Raw genomic sequence first — 22,497 nt, 5'->3', positions numbered from 1 at the left:
TCACTCGATGGTGTAGTGATGTGCAAGCTGTAACCGGATCGGCCAGCTGCCGACTGAAGGTAGTCCAGGCCAAGCACGTGTTTTCGGTCACCAGTTCGTCTTTGGCATCCATGCGCAGAGCTTGCTATTGTTCCCATTAAACAGATTTCGCGTACCCGAATGTAAGCACGACCGCGACCAACTCAAGTTAAGCCATCTCGATTTGGCTGCACTTTCTGCTTCTGTTCAGGAAGTGCCACATTCTCAAAATCTATTTGACTCTGCAATTAGCACCCCTGCACTTCGGCATTCCTTCTGACGAGAACGGACACATGTGCGAAAAGTGCGTGCGATTCGCTCCGGCGCGTCGTTGCGACCGTCGTCGCAACGACGGAACGCAGCTCGTCGCATGCGTCCAACCTGCTGGATGCCAAAGACGAGCCGCATGCGACGAACGCAACGACGGGAAGCAGGAGCCAATGCGAGCGCGGAGAGCGGCAGCGTCACCATGACGTAGAGCGCGATGCTCAGGGCGCTCGGGCATAAAGAAAGATATTGGTAAAGAGCGGACACTCGGCGAAATCTGGCCCCAGGAAATGACGCGCAATCCTCCTCCTCCACTAGATAATCTTCCAACTCCAGGATGGCGCCACCAGTCTCTAAACGCGCGCGCGCGCGCGGGCGGGTAGCCGGCGCGGCGGCTCAGACCCATGCGAGTGGCAGGCAACGGAGCATCGTGGGGGCTGTTTTGTGCGCGTGAAAGCGTGCGGCGTATTTGCTCGTGCGGGCAGACCGCAATTTTTTTCGTCTCCCTTGCCCTTCGACGCAGAACTCCTCCTGTTTATGACGGCGGCAAGGTGAGAAATGTTTATTTGTGGAAGTACGCTGTATTGCATGCAATTTAGGCGGCCGCGCCGGCCGCCGTTGCCTGTCTGCAGTTCGTGAAGCGGCGCGCTCGCTCTGTGGCCAGCCGGCTGTTGTTCACGGCATTCTTGCAGTTTGTGACAACGTCAAGGAAGGAATGTTTTGTTTTTGCAAAAGTACGGTACATTTCAAGCACTTTATGCAAAATTACGCTGCATTTCGAGCACTCTAGCTTAGTACGCCGGCGCAGTTGTGAAGGGCGCGCGCACGCTGTGTCATGCTACGCCGTGGCGGGAGCGGCGGGAGGAATGATGCTGCATGATGCAGCCTCGCCGGTCGGTGCGTAGAAACAAAAATAAAACCTGCCCACGGCCTGTGGCCCGACGCGCTGTGCCTAGCGGTTAGTTTTGCTTGGTTTCGCGCTTTCTCGGGACGTCACGTTTTTGTATGGCCCCCGACAATATGTAACTTCTTATGGGTGACATTTGTCGGTGTAGGGTTAAAATGTACTTTTTTGAAAGTGGGCGAATGGCGAAGACGACCGTTCCCGCGCAGCAAGTACGAGACCGTAGTTTTCTAGACTGGTGGAAAAAAAAGATGATGCACGAAAAGCAAGCTCAAAAACCTTACTCTTGTAGTACGTATTTATGTATGTAGTACGTGTGGAAGAGTCCGTTATCTTCGCTCGTGGAAACGCACATTTCGCCCGTGCATTGACAACACAGGGATGCGCTTTTGAAAACCGGCAAAAAAAGGCAACGCGTCGGGCTTTCTAAACTCTTAAGAGCTTGAAAACCAAGAACTGTTGCGCCGATAGTTTAATTTTTCTATGCTTCTTAAAACATACGTTGCACCCGTGTATTTCTCAGTGCTCCTAACACATTGTGTACTTGTGGTTCGTAGTCCGTGTTGTGGCCGTCTTTGTACGAAATATTCTCGAACAAACCGCGTACTCTGCTGTCCACCTAGGTTTTAGAAAGTAGACAATAACGTCGGGGAATGTAGAAATGCTTGCAAAAAGCTGATTGGTATCTGCCGTGTAGTACGGTATGTGTATTGTACTTTGCGCAACGACGTTCAGCACGCGAGTTTCGCAAAAACATGTTTACTCCGCTCGTAATTTCGTTCCCTCGCCGCTTTCGCACCTTTTCACTGTTTACAGAGTTACAATATAAGGTGACTGAGAATGACCATACTTGCGAATTTTTCAGGTGATGCCACCCGTCGGCAACACCTGCTGTGTGCCGTGGTGCCGCAACAGGATCACCTTGAGCAGGAGGCCAGGAACCATCTTCCGCATCCCACGGCTTTGTTTATGTTGCACAAAATAAATGTTCTCATTTCACTCAAAACCTGGTGTCTTTTGTGGAGTGCTAATATTTGGCAAAGGCTGTGATGCAGCTGCGTTCATGGCTGGTCAAAAGCACTCGAAATCTATTTAATTATACGCTGCCAACGGCGCAGCGGGGCGCGGCGTATGCTAACATTCAAACCGCGCGCCCCTGAAACCGGAACCGGAAGTCGTCCCAGGCAGCGAGGCGCAGCGCATGCAGCCATTCAAACTGCGCGCGTTGAAACCGAAACCGGATGTTATGAGACTCCGCCCGCTTGGTGCGCTGCAGTCAAATGGGCCGCTGGGCCCTATGGGAGTGTCCGCTCTTTACCAATATCTTTCTCTATGGCTCGGGGCCGAGCCATGCCGGGCTGGTCTGCCAGCTCTGATGCCGGCCGCCGGCGACTGAAAAACGCGCTTCTAGCAAGCCCAGGTATAGATGCATGTAAAAATTGCATCATTTCTGACGATCGTTCGCTAATACCGAGTTGCACGTAACAAGCAAATTTCATCCCACAGCCGCTTCGGTGCTGCTGCTACTTGGTGTGGTTCGCCGGCCGTCTGCTAATCCGTTTCTGAAGGCGTCGTGGAAATCGAACATAACTTTTATTATGGGACGAGTTCGCATTGAAGCGATGCGAATAGTAGGCCGTTTATTATAGCACAGGCGACTTCCGAAGCGCTGTCAGCTGCGGCTTCGACGCGAAATCAAGTGGGCCTAGCGACGACTAGGGCAGCCGGGACCAGCGCGCAGTTCGTCGCCCGGCGTTGCCGCAGGCGGTGTCGTTGCCGAAAGATCCTCTTTTGCACAGGTATATTGCCGTTGCTCGAATCTAGGAAGCGTCCTCTCTGGTACATGGCTGTTTTGTACTTTCTTGTGCGAACGTGAAGTACGCCGAGCATGCCGGCCGGCCGGCCGGCCACCCTGGATCCCGTCTGCCGGTGTCATAAAAACGAGCTAAAGTGTGTTCTTGATTTAAATAATAAACCCTGGGATGAGAAATGTGAAAAAATGTAATTTTTGAGGATCGCTGACCAATACTGAGCTGCTGCTAAAGGTAACGACTGCGACACAAGCAAACTTCTTTCCACAAACGCTGCACAGCTGCCGCTGGCCGGCTTGCCTGGCGCCCGCTCGCTCCGCTGCCGAAGGCGTCGCGGAAATTGACCATATTATTACTTTATTGTAAGATCATGCTGTTGACCGTAGAGCGATGTGCGGAGTAGGCCTTTTATTATAGCTCAGGCGACTTCCGAAGCGCCGGCTGCTGCGGCTTCGATACGAAAGAGGCTATAGGCCTAGCGACGACCACGGCAGCCAAGCAGTAGCAGAGCTCGTCGCCCGGAGCGTCCGCGAGCGGTGCCGTTGCCGAAAGCTCGCAACATAAGCAGGCATGCTTTGTCGCTGCTCGAGCAGACTTTCTGATAACAAGGCAATCTTGTATTTTCTTGGGATATTTGTACACGATCACAAGCAGCGCTGAGGCACCGCTGCACGGCGGCGAAGTGTGACAGCGGTTATGGGCGGAGCTTGGGTAGAGCGGCGCAGCGATGCTCACCGCTCCGTGTGTCCCTCCTTGCAGTGGGATGGCAGTTCGCACGCGACGATCGGTGCGGCGCGTCGGCGAAGTTGTCGCACATGTGTTCCCTGATTAATTCTCGTGCAAGGTGCTGGGCGTGCTCCGCGGCCATGCTTGTTTTAGTGAGCGGCGTTGAGACTGCTGCGTACCCGTGCTAGACGCGGCATCTTCGTCGTGCCCTCGCTAAACAGCTGAAGATGACAGTGCGCGGAGATGGTTGTATGCGCGTGCGTGTGTGCGGCTGTGTACGCGCGTAAGCGACTGGCTGCCATACGGGTGGTCATCTACACTGTGTACGGGTTCTCATCTTTCTGTCCGGCCTTGCACGTTGCTTTACAGCATTTCTCTTCAGTGTGCAAATATTGTTATTACACGCAGCGCGGTGGAGCGTTTCGATAAGAGGCAGATGGTGATATGTTTTTTAATACGTAGGTGATCGCAATGTTTGTGATGACTCGCTGCGACATGAGTGCCTTAGCATACAGCAGCGACTGGCCTTGAGATTGCCGTCAGACCACACCTTCGCCTGCCAGTTAGTCTCTTATAGTCACCGTCCGCCGACAGTGAACGCTAGTTGCTGAGTTCACATATAGTCTCAGTTATCAGGCAACTCTTTCCTTCTGCAACTGGCGGATAACCGCAGTCACTTTTCGATACCACGGTAACAGCCTGAATCACGTGTATGAAATTTCAAAGGTCACCTTGAGCGTTAGTTTAAGTAACCTCTCTATTTCGAAGTACCTGTTGAATCTGCGAACTTGACCGGCCTGCGTCACTTTGCACAAATCAACGGGAAGGACGGCGTGAAAATTGACCACTTTTGGAATTAACAAATTTTTTAGAGCCACTCCACGAGAGGCGCCACTTCGAACAAATGCGCAGTGTTCAATACAGCTAGCACAGTCGTGCACATATGTCAAACCACTCGACCAACAGACGGCGGCAGCAGAACGTTTCTGAACATTTGCACTCGATTTGGCCGCTACACTGAATCCACTAGTGTCAGGCTCCACTCGAGCCGCAAGAACTGGAACTTTTATGACCTTGTGCATCCAAACCGAGGAGACCTGTTGCTATTTCCCCATATATTCCACAGGGATAGGCGGGGTGAAGGGCCACCGCAATACCTTTCTGCTGCTGGTATCTGCCCTGAATTACGGCAAAATATGCACATTTTATTGCATTCTATCACACCTGGCCAAACGGCTACGCGACGCTGTCACATGTGCCCATAGCTTCTCATTAAAATAAACACGACTTCAAGAGGGTTAACTGCTGAGCTAGTTAGTTTTCAGACATAATAAATGATTTTTAGCGCAACGGGGACACAACACAGGGAAGACAACACGGGCACTTACTCAAACTGTTTAATCAAGAGACAGCATATGAAATATGTAGCCCTCTCACTTCACACACACGACTTCAGGCCACAGAAGAAAGCTGGCTTTGCTGCTAATATTTTTACCAGAACGATATCATCTCCACAGCCTTACCGACGACACTGATGCTTACATTGTTCTCCTAACAGAAACGTGGCTGCACGCAGGCGTGAAATACACTGAAATCCTCCTCCTATGAGAACTACGTTTCACGCCTTGTCGTCTCCCGCCTATGCTTACATCATACATTTTATGATAACAAAAGACTACTACCCTCTCTATTAACCGCCCCACTACGAAAGTCCTTCCGGCTCAGTAACCTAAACCCGATAACATGCATCAGTGGCCACACGTCTGCTTACAACAACTCATTCTTTCCCAGCACAATAGCACTCTGGAATTCACTGCCTAACGACATCGCCTTATGCAATAATCACAAAACATTCCGCGTGAAAATAGGATTTTGCTTTAGCACACTTCGTAGCAAAATGCCGTTTAATCTGCCTTTAAAGAGTTGTGTATCACGCGCTGTTCAACACTGACGTGATTAGAGCCCTTGTTATGTGAGTTTGTACTATGGTGAGCAATATGATATTGAGGTGGGGCGATCTGCTGCTCCTGCTGTAGGAAGCAGAGCGGAAAGGGCGCCGCGGTTCCGCTAACTGTTGGCACTCCCGCCTCGCTAGCTGCGAAACGGCCGCTGATTGCGTGTCACCGGCCGCTGGCAACGATAAGGCGGTTATGGCACGCAGAGCGTAGCAATGTGTCGCCTGTAGTTCTGCGCGAAATATCCCTCGCTCTCTCTTTCAATGACACGCGCGGAACTTATGGCAGTGATACCGGCTTGATACTGTAGCACCTTTAGTTGTGTTTAAACCCAGCAAAAGAGCAGCATTGTTTTCATATGGGTGTTTTGCTCTATATTGGTTATAGTGAACAGAGAAAAGTTGCACGCAGCAGTGGTTTGAAAGGTTTTATTAGACATTCGCCTAATGGCAACAAATTTTGCATACACACAAAGTACCTCAGTATGTAAGCAGTATAGCTTGACCTTTCCATGCGCGTCTGATGCGTATTAAAGGGGGTCATGGTTCCGCCGGCTTGAATGACGGCCTCAACTCTTTCTCTCAGAGATACGGAGAGCCTCGATGAAGGCTGTGTCGTCTTGAAGATGTTCCCACTCGCGCTGTAAACCTTCCCACAGTTCATCAGTAGTCGCCTAGTCCATGAAGAGCCTTGACAGGTTAGCCATCATGCGATCCCAAATATGTTCTGATATTCATGTCCCTCCGCACACCACTCAAGGCTCCTTAACCCTAGTTCGTCTAAAAGAGGAGCCACGACTTTTACTGTACGAACGGGAAACAAGTCCTGCAATGCTCCAGCAATGTGCAGCACTCGTAAATCTCCCAGGGATTCTTACAGTGGGGTTGTACCCCTGTCACACGGCCGACTCGGAGCTCCCTTGAACTTCCTTGCCCTAAAGGAGTGCGTAGGAGTTTCCCTTCGAAGGAGTTGTCTCCGTGTCACACGGCCTGTAAGGAGCTTCTCAGACGATCCGCCAGGGGCACATTAGGCGCTGTTTATTTAGTGCAAACACATAAAAGAATAACGTTAAAAACAACTGCAATGCTATTAATCCTTCATTGTTCTTCCCAAAGTGGCATTATCTAAGCATATTATTTGAGGAATTTAATTTTTCTCAAACAATAAAACACGCATGCCCTCATAATTGCTTAGACAGCGATTTTGTCTGCTCTGGTGGCCACTATGAGCTTACTCGCTCCTTTTTATTTATTTATTTATTTCATTACCCTCAGGGCCAGAGGGCATTACAGAGGGGAGTGGATTACACACGAGAGTGAAACAAAAAATACAGCTGTAAATACACTTAATAATTAGACATAAATGAAGCCCACAGAAAAAAAACACGAACAAACGGGTTACTTCAAAACAAGTAAAAAATTAACAGCGCATATCGCAGAATGAAAACAACAACAAAAAGCAACAGTATACAATAAAAACAAACGACAAGAGAAATCACGTTCAAAAGGCAGTAACACGCGCATATAAAACAAGTGGAACAATCGTAAAAAGGAAAAAAAAAGACGGCAGTGTTAAGGATTGTCGAGTTTATGACAGCAGCAGGTTGGTTAAAGCAGATTTAAACATAGAATTATCAGAAATTTCGACGATAGATCCGGGAAGGTGATTCCAGCTTACTGACGTACTTGGGATGAATTGTGATAGTGGTTGGTTTGGCATGAAGGAATACAGACCTTATTACGATGGTCAATGCGATGTGAAATGTAAAAGGGTGGTAACATCATTTTATTCTTAAGCATGGGATTATTGTAATAAATCTTATGGAACAGGCAAAGACGGTATATTTTCCTACGTTGTGACAGCAGGGGTAGTGGCAAGCTTGTTTTCATAGTCGTGACGCTGGAGTTGCGATGATAATTTGAAAGAATGAAACGAGCCGCCCGGTTCTGGACGGATTCAGTTGATAGATGAGCGTCTCTTGACTGGGGTCCCAAACAGACGCAGCATATTCCAGTTTAGTACGAAGTAACGATTTATAAAGAAATAATTTTCAGAACTATGAGCAAGATAAAAATTTCGGCGTATGTAGCACAGCATGCGATTAGCGTTGTTAGTTGTATAATCTACATGCGTGTTCCGAGAGAGATTAGAAGAAATAACTACGCCTAGATATTTGTAACAAGACATTGATTCGATGCTGCTGTTATTAAGATGATACGTGGGCAGTGAAGTATTACAACGAGAAACACGCATGTGCTTGCATTTCTTAGGGTTTAGTTCCATGCACCAGGTGTTAGCCCAGTCAAGAACATGATCGATATCGGACTGAAGAAGAGTTACATCAGCGTCACTGTTAATTTCGCGGTATATGACGCAGTCATCTGCAAAAAGGTGAAATGATGAACATATGCTAATAGGCAAGTCGTTGATATATATTAGGAAAAGCAAAGGCCCCAACACAGAGCCTTGTGGTACGCCTGATTCGACTGGCGAAGTGAAGGAGCAAGTGTTATTGACTGTGACAAATTGTGAACGATCAGTAAGAAAAGAATGCAACCATGCAAGAATGTTATTATCAAGGTTAAGTTTGCTTAGTTTGAAAAAAAGCAGTTGATGTGAAACCTTGTCAAACGCTTTGGAAAAATCTATGAATATACAATCGACAATCGAACCCGAGTCAAGAATGAAATTCAGATCATGCGTAAACGATAAGAGTTGTTTCACAGGAAAATGACTTACGAAATCCATGCTGATAATCTGTAAAAAAGGCATTTGACTGTTGGAATGATGCCAGGTCAGAGTAAATTACATGCTCCATGATTTTGCATGGAATGCTCGTTAGAGAAATGGGTCTATAATTAAGCGGTGAATGCTTATCGCCAGACTTCTGCAAGGGAATCACCTTCCCGACCTTCCAGTCGCCAGGAATGCAGGCTGCGTCAAGAGATTGCTGGAAAAGATGAGAAAGAATTATAGCGGTGTATACTTTAGTCCTGATCAGAAACTTTGAAGTGATGTTATCAACCCCACATGATGAAGAATTTTTTTGTTTTTCTGTCATTTTTTTCCACGCCAGCAACATCAAAGATAATAGGGTCCATTGCCAAAAAAGTCAGCATCGGGATATGTATGTGGTACAGAACACACATTTTTTGAAAAAAACAGACAAATACAGAGTTTAGAACATTCGCGCACAAATCAGGCCGGATAAGTGCGTCGGCTGAGTCCTTAAGGGCGATAGCAGCATCGTCTCTTTTGTTAACGATGTTCCAGAATTGCCTAGGGTTACTAATTAAAAGAGATGGTAATGTAGTATTGAAAAATGAATCCTTGGCGAGCTTGAGTGCTTTTTTGTATTCGGTAGCTCCGGCCTGATAAGCATTCCAACGATCTTGAGAACCGGTTAGTTTTGCCTTTCGAAAGATACGTTTTTTCTTGTTAATGAGTCTTTTCAACGTTTCACTGAACCATGGTGATTGCCGGTTAGATGCGGTAACTATGCGCGGAACATACTTATCGATGAGCGATGAAACTTTTTCTGTAAACAAATTCCAGTTGGCGTTCACGGAGCGGTCATAAAATCTGGGTAAGTAATCGTCTAAAAAAAGACAGTTCTCGGTAACGGCATCAAAATCAGCATTTTTGTAGTCCCGGATATATTTCTTGTAGTTGCTCTGGTGAGGCACGGTGTAGGTTAAAGAAAAATGAAGCAGTAAGTGATCACTTAACCCTTGTAGATACGATATGGGCTGGAAAAGATCAGGTGAAGTGGTGAGCACTAAATCTAAGATTTCAGAAGTAGCAGACTTAATTCGAGTTGCCTGCATTACAAGCTGCGACAAGTTGAAATCGCTGCACAAATTCAAAAATTTGTCAGCTTCACTAGAAAAAGGATTACAATAGGAACGCACATTAGACCACACAACATTGGGAATATTAAAGTCTCCTAGTAAAATGAAAGGATTATTCGGGTACCGCTGTGTAACCATATGAATGATGTCATGAAGGTCGTCAGAAAAGGTGGGTGAACAGGACGGAGGCCGATAGCAAACACCTACTACTAATTTCCTAGAGCGCGTGCGAACTTCAACTAGCACAAGTTCTAAGGCGTTTGTGAAGTGAATAGGAAATGACAGAAAAGTATCAGAGACGGCTATAAGTACGCCTCCGCCGCACCTAGCACCCCTATCGCGCCGATAAACGTTGTAGCTTTTTTTGCAGTCAAACAATTCACTGCTATCAACCGTCGCAGACCACCAAGTTTCAGTAAGACATATTATGTCGGCGTCACAAGCATCGATAGCAGAGCAAAGATCGTAGCGTTTTGGAAGTATGCTTCGAATATTTGTGAATAAGAACGAAAGTGGGTTAATGACCGGCAACTTTAATTCACTGCCCCTCGCGTAGCGTTAATTAGTGGTCGATGGGGAAGCATTAGACTGTTCCTGGACGGAATCGGAGCATTCAGCCGGGGGCGTGAAGGTGTTAGGAATTTCATCCACACAATCATCAGAAGGATTATAGGTGTAACACTTTTTACCTATGTACAACTTGTTGAAGCGAAGTTTGGAGGTTAAGGGTTGATATTTGCCAAATTCGACCAGTTTTTTCCTAGCAAGACGTGTAGCGGGAGAATAGTCGTCACTGACCGAAATTTTTTCATCTTTCAACTTAAAACTATTGAGGAGCACTTGCTGTTTGACCTTTGAAGATGAGAATTTGGCAATAATTGGTCTGCACTTATTCGACGTATACCTGCCGAGCCGGTGGGCTCTCTCGATCAAAATTTCTGAAGGTGGGATTTTCAAACAGGATGAAAGGACATTGACCAATTTTTCTTCCGACTGGGCCCAGGATTCTGATTCGGTGTCGGCTAGGCCGTACAATAGAAGATTGTCTCGCCGTTGCCTGTCTTCCAGCTCAGCCTGCTTACAGTGCAGTACATTGTTTTCACCTATAAGCTGGTCAATCGACTGGCGAAGACGCTCCATCTCCTTCGCGACACTGTCAAAGACGCCAGTTTTGTGCTCAACCTCCGTTAGTCTGTCGTCTATCTCGCATAGATTTTCCTTAAATTCCTCCTGGGTTTTTTTAAGTTTACGAACTGACTGAATTAAATCCATCTGATTCTTTTCCATTTTTTCAGTTCGAGTGTTGATAGTTCGTAGCATGGCAAACGTATCGTAAATTTGCTGGAACGGCAAAACGGGCAAAGGGTCCTGCACCTGGGCGAAGACGCCTCCAGTTTCTCTCAGTTCTCAACGTGGCTGCACCGTCGTTCTGCTTGTGCGCTGTTTTCGGGAACTGTGTTCTGTGGAAAAGTTTTTTTTGCGTGCATGCTCGTCCGTTGAGACATGAGTGAAGAGAGCGAGCGCGTCAAAAAGAAGTATGAAATCGCCCTTACTGTAGCAGCGAATTCGTCAATGGACGCTGAAATTGACGCAGCAACGGAAAGGGTGGGCTTGATCAAGCAGCAGTTGTTGATCAACAACAGCACACTGATCGCACTTTCGTCATCACCGCGCCGTGCACGAAGGCAGTTGTAGGCTTACAATTGAGATGGGCGATGGTTCGAGAATGTGCTGCCGAACTTGGGATCACAGTCCTACAGACAATCGTTCCGGGTGTCGGAAACAACGTTCCGCTGCATTGTTGATGCCTGCCGACCAATGATGACGCGACAGGCAACGAATATGCGGGAGCCTGTTCTCATCGAGAAGCGAGTGGCCGTGGCCCTTTATTAACTGTGTTCCTCAGCTGAGGATCGGACAATCGCCCACATGTTTGACCTGGGAAGGTCAACGGCCAACACCATATACAGGGAGTTTTGTGAGACCATTGTGGCCGTTCTCGAGAACAAGTGGGTGAAATTGATGCCGGCTAATGAAATCGCCAACCATGTGAGGGAATTTCAAGCGGTTTGTGGTTTCCTACATGCAATAGGCGCATTAGACGGGTGTCATTTACCGGTTTCCTCGCCGAAGGAGCACGCCAGCGACTACTGTAACTACAAGGGTGGGTAAGTAAACAAAGAGGTGAATATTAATGCTTGCTGAATGTATGCTGCATGCGCAATTTAAACCTAGTCAAGGTAGGAAGTGTGTACTAAAGGTGCACAATGCACTTCAGCTGTGAGACTCCATGTGGGGCAAGAAATGTATTTTTAAGAACATTGATATTGCAATCAAGTTTAGGCGAATAAATAAATATGCATGGGTATTTATTAATGCCATGAAAGCCATCATCTGCTCAATAAAAAAAACGAAAGCTGATTTTGTTCACATGTAATCTTAAATCCAGGTTGTCACTGGTCGTACCTAAATAGGGTACACATGCAAATGGTACACATGAAAAATGGTACTCATGCAATTCGGCTACACTGATAACGAAATTAAGCAATTGCTTTGTAATTTTGTTGACGGTCACTCTGTGCCAGGTAAGAACACCCCCACAAAACACATTTATGCAATCGATTTCTGTGAATAGATGAGCACAGCCTATAGTCAACAACAGAAGCGGCACACATGGCAGATCTGCATGGCGTTTCGGTCCTGTTTGCAGTCATTATGTTGGGCCATGCACAGTAATTGATTGTGCACATTTTAAGGAACTCAACTTACACAAGGATCTTTCCTACACAATGCACGTCCTACTGCATATCAAGCAATTGTCGGCATGTTAACAATGATGTATCTCGCTTCATACAATGATAAACATCAGTTTGCTTGCGCAGGCTTGTTTGAAGCACTTTGTCAGCGTTGTAGAACTAACTTCAGGGGAGTTAGGTGGTAACACTGCATTAATTTCCACACTAGCACACAACAGCAATAAAATGCAGGCTAAAGTAAGAGGCACAAAAATTGTCAAATAATCCAAGTTTTGCATCCTGCGTTTGGAATTGCATGGATTAATTATTAAAGCAGAAGTCTTGTGTGATTGCTAAATGTTGTCCATTTTGCTTGCAGGTACAGCGTGATCCTGCTTCCAATAGTGGATCCTAAGTACAAGTTTCGGGCCACCAACATTGGCTCCCCAGGAAGGTGTCACGACTCGCATGTGTTCCAGAGCTCAGACCTGGCGAAAATTATTGTGGGCCCTAAATTTAGGCAGCCAAGCCTTACAGTTGGTGGTGTTGATGTGCCGCCACTGGCCCTGTGCGACCAAGCATTCAAGTTGACACCAAACCTCATGAAGCCCATTGCTAACCCAAGCACCCAAGCAGAGAAGACCTTCAATTACGAGCTTTCAAGATCAAGAAGGGTTGTTGAGAACGCCTTTGGAAGGCTGAAAGCGCGTTTCAGATTTCTCACGAAGCGCATGGAGTGTGACATCAAGAACGTGCCCACTATTGTGCGTGCATGCTGCGTGTTGAATAATATCTGCGAACACTTCAATGACTGCATATCAAAGCAGTGGATAAATGAAGCAGAGCAGCACAACTTGGTGTATGAACAACCATTACATTCTACGGACATGGAAGTTGTAAGTGGGAAAGAGGTGCGAGCTGCTCTTGTTCAGTATTTTGATCAAACTGGACTGCACTAAATGAAGCCAAGACTCTACAATGGAAACAGATACTTGAGGTTTATTAAAAAACTCTCCCAGCAGGTGCACTAACTTTCCTTGGCTTTCACTTTCCTCGCCCGTAGTGCACGCTCATGCTGTGAGGCTTCTTTGAGCTGAGAGCTGAGCTGAGAGCTGAGCTCTTCGATTTTCTAAAATTGCCTCTTGAAACTTTTCCTGCCGGGAAACCCTTTTCCATTTCCTTGGACGTGCTTCCTGGCTTGCACAGCGTCTGTTGTGTTCCGGCTGTGGCGAGTCTGCTTCAGGAGACGTCGGGCCTTGGGGGTTAATGTTTTCTTGGGCTGTCGGGGGCTCTTCTGAAAGGCTGGCCGGATCATGTGATGGTGACAGCCGGCGGCGCGACTCCATGTTGTTAATGATCTGAAATAAATGCATCATCATCATCAGCCTGACTACACCCACTGCAGGGCCAAGGCCTCTCCCATGTCTCTCCAATTAACCTGGTCCTTTGCCAGTTGCGACCACTGTATTCCCGCAAACGGCTTAATAGAGAGATACAGCATATCGTTACCGTGTTTACGTTACCGTTTACCGGGCTCGGTTACCGTTTACCGGGCTCGGCTGGAGACATCTTCGCATGCGCGCCCATTACCGGGGCGGTAACACCTTACGGAAACTCTTTAGCGTGGCGGAGAGAGTTAGCGTTCGCTTTCAAACAAACATGGCGGCGCCCTGCTCGCCCTCTTCGGAGTAAATGCATGTCACCGCTGGATTCTTTGATGCGACAGCTCACTCAAATGGTAGCGGTTCGCTTTTATTTCGCATACTCTCACCCATACGTTGACGTTTAAGTGACAACTAGCCCATGTTGTTGAGATAATTCTGTGATTTTCGATCACTTAAGCCTTACTATCCGCGTCGCAAATTTTCCTTCCTCCAAGCGCGTAGCCAAGGAAGCAACAACACTGTAGCTTTTGTGCCAGCTTTAACATTTTTCTCTCTATTTTCATAGTTTTCTTCCTGGAAAAACAAACATTCTGGTAGTGCTTGTCATATTCACCACTAAATTCAGAAAAGAAAAAGTTTCTCCAGTCCAGAGTTCAAGTGCTTTGACTTACTGTCACCAGATGGCGCCACTATGTTTACATCTAAGTCGTGCATCCAAACATCCAAAGAAGCAACGCTGCGCGCGGCAAACAGGTGGTGTAGCTGCGTCTTTTACAGCATTCGCAACGCAGTAAGCGCAGCGTACACAATCTTAGAGCGTTCTGTGTAGTAAATTTGTCTACTGGTCAGGGTGCTTTTGAAGCCACTGCGCCGGCCGTTAGCAGAAAAGTAGTGAGCACGTCTTCATATACAGAGAAAAAGATGATTAAAGAGCATGTAGCATCTCACTGCAAAGAAATGCTTTCAATGCGTGCGTATTTCTGTTTGTAATTAATGCTGGGGCATCTACCATCATTGTTACGTGGGAGACCGGAGAGACGGTATGCTAAGACGTATTCTAGCGTACGCAGCGCTAACCGGAAACTCCGGCGTCCGGTAACACGGTAAACGGTAACGTAAACACGGTAACGATATGCTGTCTCTCTAATGTCATCCGAGCACCTAACTTTCTGCCGTCCCCTACTACGTTTGCCTTCTCTTCGAATCCACTCCGTTACAATTAAGGACCAGCGGTTATCTTGCCTTCCCATTACATGCCCTGCCCAAGCCCATTTCTTCCACTTGATTTCAACTAGGATATCATTAACCCGCGTTTGTTCCCTCAACCACTCCGCCCTCTTCCGATCTCTTAACGTTACACCTATCATTTTCTTGCCATAGCTCGCTGCGTTGTCCTTAACTTAAGCTGAACCCTCTTTGTTAGCCTCCACGTTTCTGCCCCATAGGTGAGTACCGGTAAGATACAGCTGTTGTACACCTTTCTCTTCAGATATATTGGCAAACTGCCATTCATGATCTGAGAGAACCTGCCATATGCGCTCCACCCCATTCTTATTCTTCTAGTTATTTGCCTCTCATGATCCGGATCTGCGGTCACTACCTGCCCTAAGTAGACATATTCTCTTGCTAATTCCAGCACCTCGGTACCAGCTGCGAACTGCTGTTCCCTTGCTAGGTTGTTGAACATTACTTTGGCTTTCTGCATGTATATTTTTAGCACCGTCGTTCTGCTCTGCCTTTCTAACTCATTGATCATGCTTTGTAGTTATTGTCCTTAGTGGCTTAGCAAGGAAATGTCATCAGCGCATCGCAAATTACTCAGGTATTCATCATTACCTCTTATCCCCAACTCTTCCCATTTCAGGCCCCGGAATACTTCCTGTAAGCAGGCGGTGAATAGCATTAGCGAGATCGTGTCTCCCTGCCTGACACCTTTCCGTATTGGAATTCTATTGCTGACTTTATGGAGAACTATAGTAGCTGAACAATCGTTATAAATATCTTCTAATCTACTCACATAACACTCTTCCACACCGTGATTCCGCAATGCCTGCATGGCAGCTGAGGTTTCAACTGAGTCAAATGCTTTCTCGTAATCAATGAAGTCTTTATATAAATACATCACAAAAATTTTAGTCATTTGACTTTAGATACACAAGGGCGACAAAGGTTTCACTGTACACAAAGCTTGCTGATAGAAGGAAGCACTGGCATGGACTTTGCACACGATAGTGTTCACAACACTCCAAATTGTTGAAACAGCAGGGAGCATGCTGTTATGCACTCTGTAACGCATAATAGAGCGACCCACTTAATTTTACAGATTTTTGAATGAAAACACGTACTATAGGGCGGGTAGAAACGCGCGGTGTGCTAGGACTGTGAAGTTTTTTTTTTTTTGCTGCCCAATAACATTACGATGATAGAGGAAATGCGTCCCACCTGTTCAACCGTCTCTTACGAAAAACGCACACTCTCTTGAACGAGTGAACGGTCGTTCGCGGGCAGGCTGCCCAAAAATCTATGGAGTTCCCGGAAATAAACCCACGTGGTTCCTACGGATCCCGTCGTGTTTCCGCGTGCCTCTCTTCTGAAATCACAGAAAAAACGAACCTGAGCTGTTGATGCATACTGATATATTAGCACGATGTAAATAGTTCCCACTACACTATGATGACAAATCACTCATGCTTGTCAACACCCGCGAGCGTCTGATATATATAGTGTCGGTCATCGCGGTTACCACGGTGGTGCGGAAATGAACGCTGAATGCAAGCAGCACGAACAAAAATTGAAATTTTTCCAGTATCGGGGACTGAAAATAACAAGCCATGTGCCCTTTTCATTTATCATTGTCAAAGTTTGTAAACAGAACTGGCGTTTGCATTCTTCATTGTCAACTTCCATCTCTGAACGGTACTAAATGAATATACGTAAAAAGATTATGCTTACCTGTACTTTTGGGTCAGGTTGTCAATTTTCGCCTGAACTTGCTTACGTGACCGCACTATGACTTCTGCACGAATCGCCTGCACGATGGCATCGTACACTTTAGCATTGTGCTTCTCGCCTCGCAGTGAGTTTAGATTATCTTCCCATAATCTTATCAGGACCCTGGTCTCCGCCTCGTTCCAAGTCATTCGTGGCTGGAGAGGCGGCTGATGCATCGCTGGTGGAGGCAGCGCGCGTTGCGCGGATCCTTCGTCCATCGTAGTACACGTGCGAGGTGCGAGCATGTGCGCCACCACAGATCAAAACAAACAAATATGGCGCAGTCAAGGTAAGGTGTCAAGCAAGCGCCTAGCTTGAGAGTACAGTGCTGCCACTAAAGTTAAACATAACTAACCAAGCTGTAATGCTTGTTTTATTATATAGTAACTAATATAGTCACTATTAAAAATGTATTTATTGAAGGCAAAAGTTTTTTTACTTACACGGAAGTAAAGCGCACTGGAAGCGAGAGTACTCCCTTCGAGGGAGATGACCGATCTCCTTTCGCGAGGAACTTCTTCAAACTTCCTTCCCTTAAGGACTGCCGTTTGACACGGCACCCATCTCCCTCGAGATAGACTACCCTGGCTGAAGGGAGTTGAAAGGAGTTCGAACATGCCCGCGTGACAGGAGTATTAGGCCTTCACACGAAAGAGCCGGCCACACGTTAACTGACGTGCGTCCACTGGCGGCCACTTTGATCATGTTCTAAGGACCGAAGAGTGTATTCTACATGCGCAACACTCTTGTCTGCTGCTCCCAGCGGCTAGAGAACGTGGATTCGTAGGAGAAAATCAAATTTCTAATCAACCCTCCAGCTGCAGTCATCGACAACGAACTTCAGGCGAGCAGTCATTTTGGCAACCGTGAGAGGGGGCTTCTGAGCGGCGACGAGACTACGGAGTGCAGCTTCCCATAGCCTTCGCCGTACCGTGCTGTCGCTTACATGTACCAGGCCGAAAGTACAGCCCACCTCCTTCGGAATTAGAAATGGCTTCTCAGTGACTGCAGCAACAATTTGTAGGTCTTGATCCATCGAAGTGGCGCAGGGTCGCCTTTTCTGTGGCGCATCCTTAATTCGTCCTTCATTTCAGTACGCTTCCACTATCATGTTGACTGTTCAACTGGCAGAAGGTCAACACAGCAATCTCGCGCAGCGAGTAACTTTTTTTTGACAACTCAACGAATTCTTCGCTATTATTCAACGGCACTCGAGACATCGCTGGGCCCTGAACACACGACTACTCAGCGCGGGCCGTCGTGGTCGGGTTCATGAGTACTTGCAACTGAAAAAAGGCCGCAACGCGAGCAGTGACAGCGTGGCCTCGGCGCCGGATGGTCAGGATGTCGACCGAGGTCTCAATGGTGTCTGCTACGTTCCTATCCGACACCTCTGGGTCAACGTCGAAGATGGTCCCAATGCAGCCCTCCGGACGGGAGTCCTTCAAAGCCCCGATCGGGGTGGACAGCAGGAAGTCGAGTTCCAGGAGAGCAGCCAGTGGCTCCTCGCTGGAGACATCTGCGGCAATTATGCTCCGTTTCCGCTTGGTGTGGACCTCCGTGACTCCAGGCTGGGCATACAGGAAGGAGCTGTAGACCTCCTTCACGACGTCTAGAGTGGCCGGAATAGGAACGTGGTGAGCCTTTGCGAGCCGCTGGCGCCTGGCTCTGCGCAGAACATGTATCCAGCCACCTGTACCATGGTGGTCCTGGCTGGCTGCGTCAGGAAAGTTGAAGGGAGAATGAGAATCATTACCTACCTCCGCAGAGCCATGGCCAGAGGAGGGAAGGAGAGACTCCTCAGGGTGGGGCTCCGGTGTTGTGGCAGCATTGGTGCTGGTGGACATAGCACGAAGTTACAGGCTGGCCGCAATTAGCAGCGTCTCGGGGGCTTGGGACTTCTCTCCCATTTCCTTGGATGCAGGAGGTGGATTCTCTGCGGTGTGAGCGCCGAGGAAGGCAACTCAGGCAATGGACAGCTGATTCTGCTCAAAAACAAAAATATGCCGAGGAGACCGAGCCGCTGAAAGGACCCGTTAACGCTTTCGCATCATACCCATAAGGTGGAGCTTAAAATGTTGCCCAAATTTCTTCTTTTCAGCGCAATTGCTTTTCTTTCTTGAAAGGAATTGTGCGTAACGTGGCCGCAATAATTTCACCACCGTGTAGACCTATGAGTAGTTGTGTAGTTACGTCATCACTGTTGTACTTTCTGATTGTTATAGAGGGCTTCGATTACCCCGCGCTAAATTATATGGTTTTTATGTCACATCTTCGTCTGTAACTTGAAAGTGACAGACGCTGGCTTTTTTTTGCGGAATGGGGCAAATGAAAATATATACTCATGGGCTGTATATGATATGAACTGAAGATGAAAATTGTATAGAAATTGAAAACGCATGCAAATATGGCACGGCTCATGGCAAAGCAACGTGATGATATATTCCACAATTATTTGTGAATATGACAAACTACGAGGGCTCGGAAAAAAAGCACTTCCTTTCCGCACCACACACTACGAGGCTGGTTGTGAGGAAAAAGGTGCTAAATCCACGCTCAAATGAGGTCAGTCACATGAACCGAGCCGTTTAAGAGGGAATATGGGCAGCCAAGTGTGCAGACATCTTGCGCGGTGAACAATAGGACGGCATTTCAAACGAGCACTGCGATATTCTTGAAACACATGTAGCCTACCTTTAACGACGCAAAACAACACAGCGTCACACAATAAAATATGTATAAGCATCTCATTGAAACTTTAATGAACACACAACGTGGAAAACATTGTAAATCGAGACAGATTTTCTCAAATATTGCTAAGAACGCAGAACACTTACTGCACGTGAAGTCACTATATGCATAAACAAAGAATTTCATCCTCGCTTTGTCGTAGATGCGAAACTGCGAATTTTAGCACTGAGTGACGAGACGTACTAAGCCGTTACAGGCTGCACGTAAGTGTGCACATACTGCAGTACAAAAATTTCTGGTGAATATTTCCAGAAACTAATAAACAATAAGAACTGAAGCATACAGACTTGTGCGTCATCGCGAACACGCAAGGGTACTTTTTGCTATTACAACTCAATTCGGCCGCTGAACACATTGCTTTTCACTTTCATTGCGAATCTTTTCACGCAGTTTGGGCATTGATTTTACTGCGGTTGAAATGCCATTGGCTTTCAGTTCGGGGTCCGCAGTTCAACCGCGTCCACATCCTCAATGCAAGCGGGAAGTGTATCCTTGCGCTCTATTTCAGGAGCGCTTCGAGCCCTCTCTGCGCGTCTCCATTGAGTCACACCTGCAGCCTCAACCCCGTACACGGGACTTGATACGTGTCGGCTATTCTCAATGTTTTTTCCTGGCTTCAGTGCATCGACGGCAGCATTCCATTTAGTGGATTCCATTTATTGCATGATGCAAATATTACAGAATGGCATTCTTTTTATGAAAGCCTTCGCTGGAAAACCACGCCGAACACTTGATTTCTTAGCTTTTCTTTGACACATGACTGGCAAGAATATGCATGTATGGAGCCACTGTCTCAGCCCTGTTACCCTTATGCCCTTTTTCTCCAAGTCCTAAGTATGTTTTATGAAATATTGTAGTTTCTCGATGCTTCCGCCGGTCGTGTTATGTTCAAAATGATCAAAAGTGCGACTTAGCATTTCCGAAAGTGCGATGAGTTTGATTGCCGTTTCCAGGCTGAGTATTCCATACAGCCTCTCTGGCAGAACTCTGAGCAGCCGCTCGCAGGCGTCTCCTTGAATGCTGTCAACTTTTTATTTTTCTTTCTTGCTGCCACAATCCAGATTTTACGCCACAGCTGTTAATTCCCCGCACAATGGATTCTGCTTCAGTGCCCTTGGTGTTTAAGTTGATAGCTTTATCGCGGTTGTCTCTGTCCATAGCTTCAACAAACAACCCATCAAACGGGCGATTGACGACCCTAGTGCACTTGTGTAAAATGTCTGGAACCACAAAAGCAGGTTCAATAGGCGCGCTGCTTTCATTCCGTGTTCTTCGGCAAGGCCATTCTTATGTTTTTGAGAGTGCGCAGAAGAGACGACTTATTAAGCTCCTCTATGTTCGCCCCAGGTCTGCTGATTCGTTGCTTTAAATTTGTACGACAGAAATGACATGGGCGGCCTAGAAGACGCCGACTGCATTCCATGAGCTAGAATTTTAAATCAGAGCCCAGACAGACAATGACGGGAAGTTTCTGTCCTTCCAAACTGGCACTGCCCCTTTTCACAACACTGTTAACTTCTTGAAACAAATTATTCAGACTTTCTCTTGTCTGAAAATAATTTTCAGAAACCTGGACGACTGCGAGCAGGTGGTGAATGTGCAGCTCTACAGCGTCCGGCTGCTGTCCATTAGGAGAAAAGACAGAGTTGTCCAGCTTGTTCGTTTGTTTGCAACACAGCCATCTCCTTCATTTTAACTCATATTGGCTGCGACCTCAGCTCTCCTCCTATCATACTTCTGTTCACTGCGAACTCCGCAACGGCGTTTTCATATTCGTGCACATAAGACATCTAAGCGCCAGCTGCTTCTACTGAGGTTTCGAGCACAGCAGTGTTTTCGTCTAGTTTTTGCCTGCACGAATTCATGACACGGAGAGAGGGTAAATTAGGGAAAGCTAAAGACATTTTTTCCCAAAAACAGTTACTCACCAAGTGGTTGTCTAAAAGCGCTTCGATTGCACGGATGCTTTTCTTCTCGGGGGAAGAAAGGTCCTGATAGTCAATTTTACCAATACTGCGGTATTGTTTTGCGCTACCTCGCGCCACACAGATGCGTGCCAGAAAGAGTGATTTTGAGTAGTAGCCGTCGAACGTCTCCTACACCCGAATGGCGTAAGTTCAGCCAACAGCTTTCTAGAATTTCCTGTAGCACTTGAACTACCACGCTGCCTGCAGAATCTCTTATTCGTGCTTTTCGAACCTTCCCCGATCCTATTTCGGCAGCTGGTGAGCAAGCGACACTTTTCGGCCTGTGGTGACATGATTTTGTTTGTTCCTGCAGTTTCAGGCATTTTACTTCAAAATCCTGAATGAACTTGCGGAGGTTAGAAAGACATTGTTCTGATACACCCTCCATTCGCATTACTTCTTCTTGTGTAGTTTGAATAATGTCCGTGATATTGTTTGAATTTTGAACAGAATTTTCCTCATCCAAGGCATTTTCTAAATGGCGTTGGTACTGAAATGAACTATTGAAGCTGAAATTAGCGTGTGAAGTACGTCGCTTTTTCAGAACGCACCTCTGTTGTTTGCAAATGTATTTGCGGTTGTTTAAAATCGCAAGACACCTGACTGTGGCCCTTCTGTTGTTGAAAGAGGCGCACAAAAAATGCGGCCATGCTTTCACAATGGCCTTTTTCTATCATATTTCTCCTGCACATCTCTGTTAAGCATCCAAAGCAGCTCCTCTCTTGACATGATGCAGAAAATGGCGAGCGGCATTGTGATGAATTTATTCCGTCCTCTATCATTTTCGCTCTCACCCCCCCCCCTCTCCGGACAACCGTGGTTCTGTTTCCTGGGAAAGGAGTAAAGAGGGGATTGGTCTGGAGTGAAGTGTTACAAATATCTGAACATGCAGCAACACTAAAGCAATATTTCTTTGCTTGTTGGTGTGTACAGCCCCAGGAAGGTGGCTTGTGGAAGTCGAGGGGAAAAGAGGCTTTCAAGGCCTGTTCAAGAGAGCCTCTCTGCAAACCAACGCGAATTTGTTGTGTAGGCAAATCTGCTGCATCCTCATTTGGCTGTAGTGAAGGTGTTTATTTTTAGAGGCAGCGGACCGTAAAAGGTAGGCACCTAGGCTATAAGCCAAAGAAGCAAGGAAA

General features: G+C 47.0%; 1 protein-coding gene and 1 long non-coding RNA gene across 2 annotated transcripts; one reads left to right on the top strand and one right to left on the bottom strand.

Annotated features, from left to right (window-relative positions):
* Positions 1–539: 539 nt before the first annotated feature.
* On the top strand, positions 540–2,195 carry LOC149361044 (uncharacterized). Its single transcript, XR_016288898.1, has 2 exons — positions 540–836; positions 2,055–2,195. It is a non-coding gene; the product is annotated as an uncharacterized LOC149361044 (long non-coding RNA).
* A 7,895-nt stretch (positions 2,196–10,090) lies between these two features.
* LOC149361043 (uncharacterized) lies at positions 10,091–10,852 on the bottom strand. Its single transcript, XM_089567982.1, has one exon. The coding sequence runs from the start codon at positions 10,850–10,852 to the stop codon at positions 10,091–10,093; it is 762 nt and encodes a 253-aa protein (XP_089424108.1).
* Between the last annotated feature and the right edge of the window lie 11,645 nt (positions 10,853–22,497).

The sequence above is a fragment of the Amblyomma mixtum genome, chromosome 2 (genome assembly GCF_055824585.1).
Source record: "Amblyomma mixtum isolate Tamu chromosome 2, ASM5582458v1, whole genome shotgun sequence".
NCBI lineage: Eukaryota > Metazoa > Arthropoda > Arachnida > Ixodida > Ixodidae > Amblyomma > Amblyomma mixtum.
Note: the sequence above shows the minus strand (reverse complement) of the source record. Positions and strands in the feature narration are given on the sequence as shown.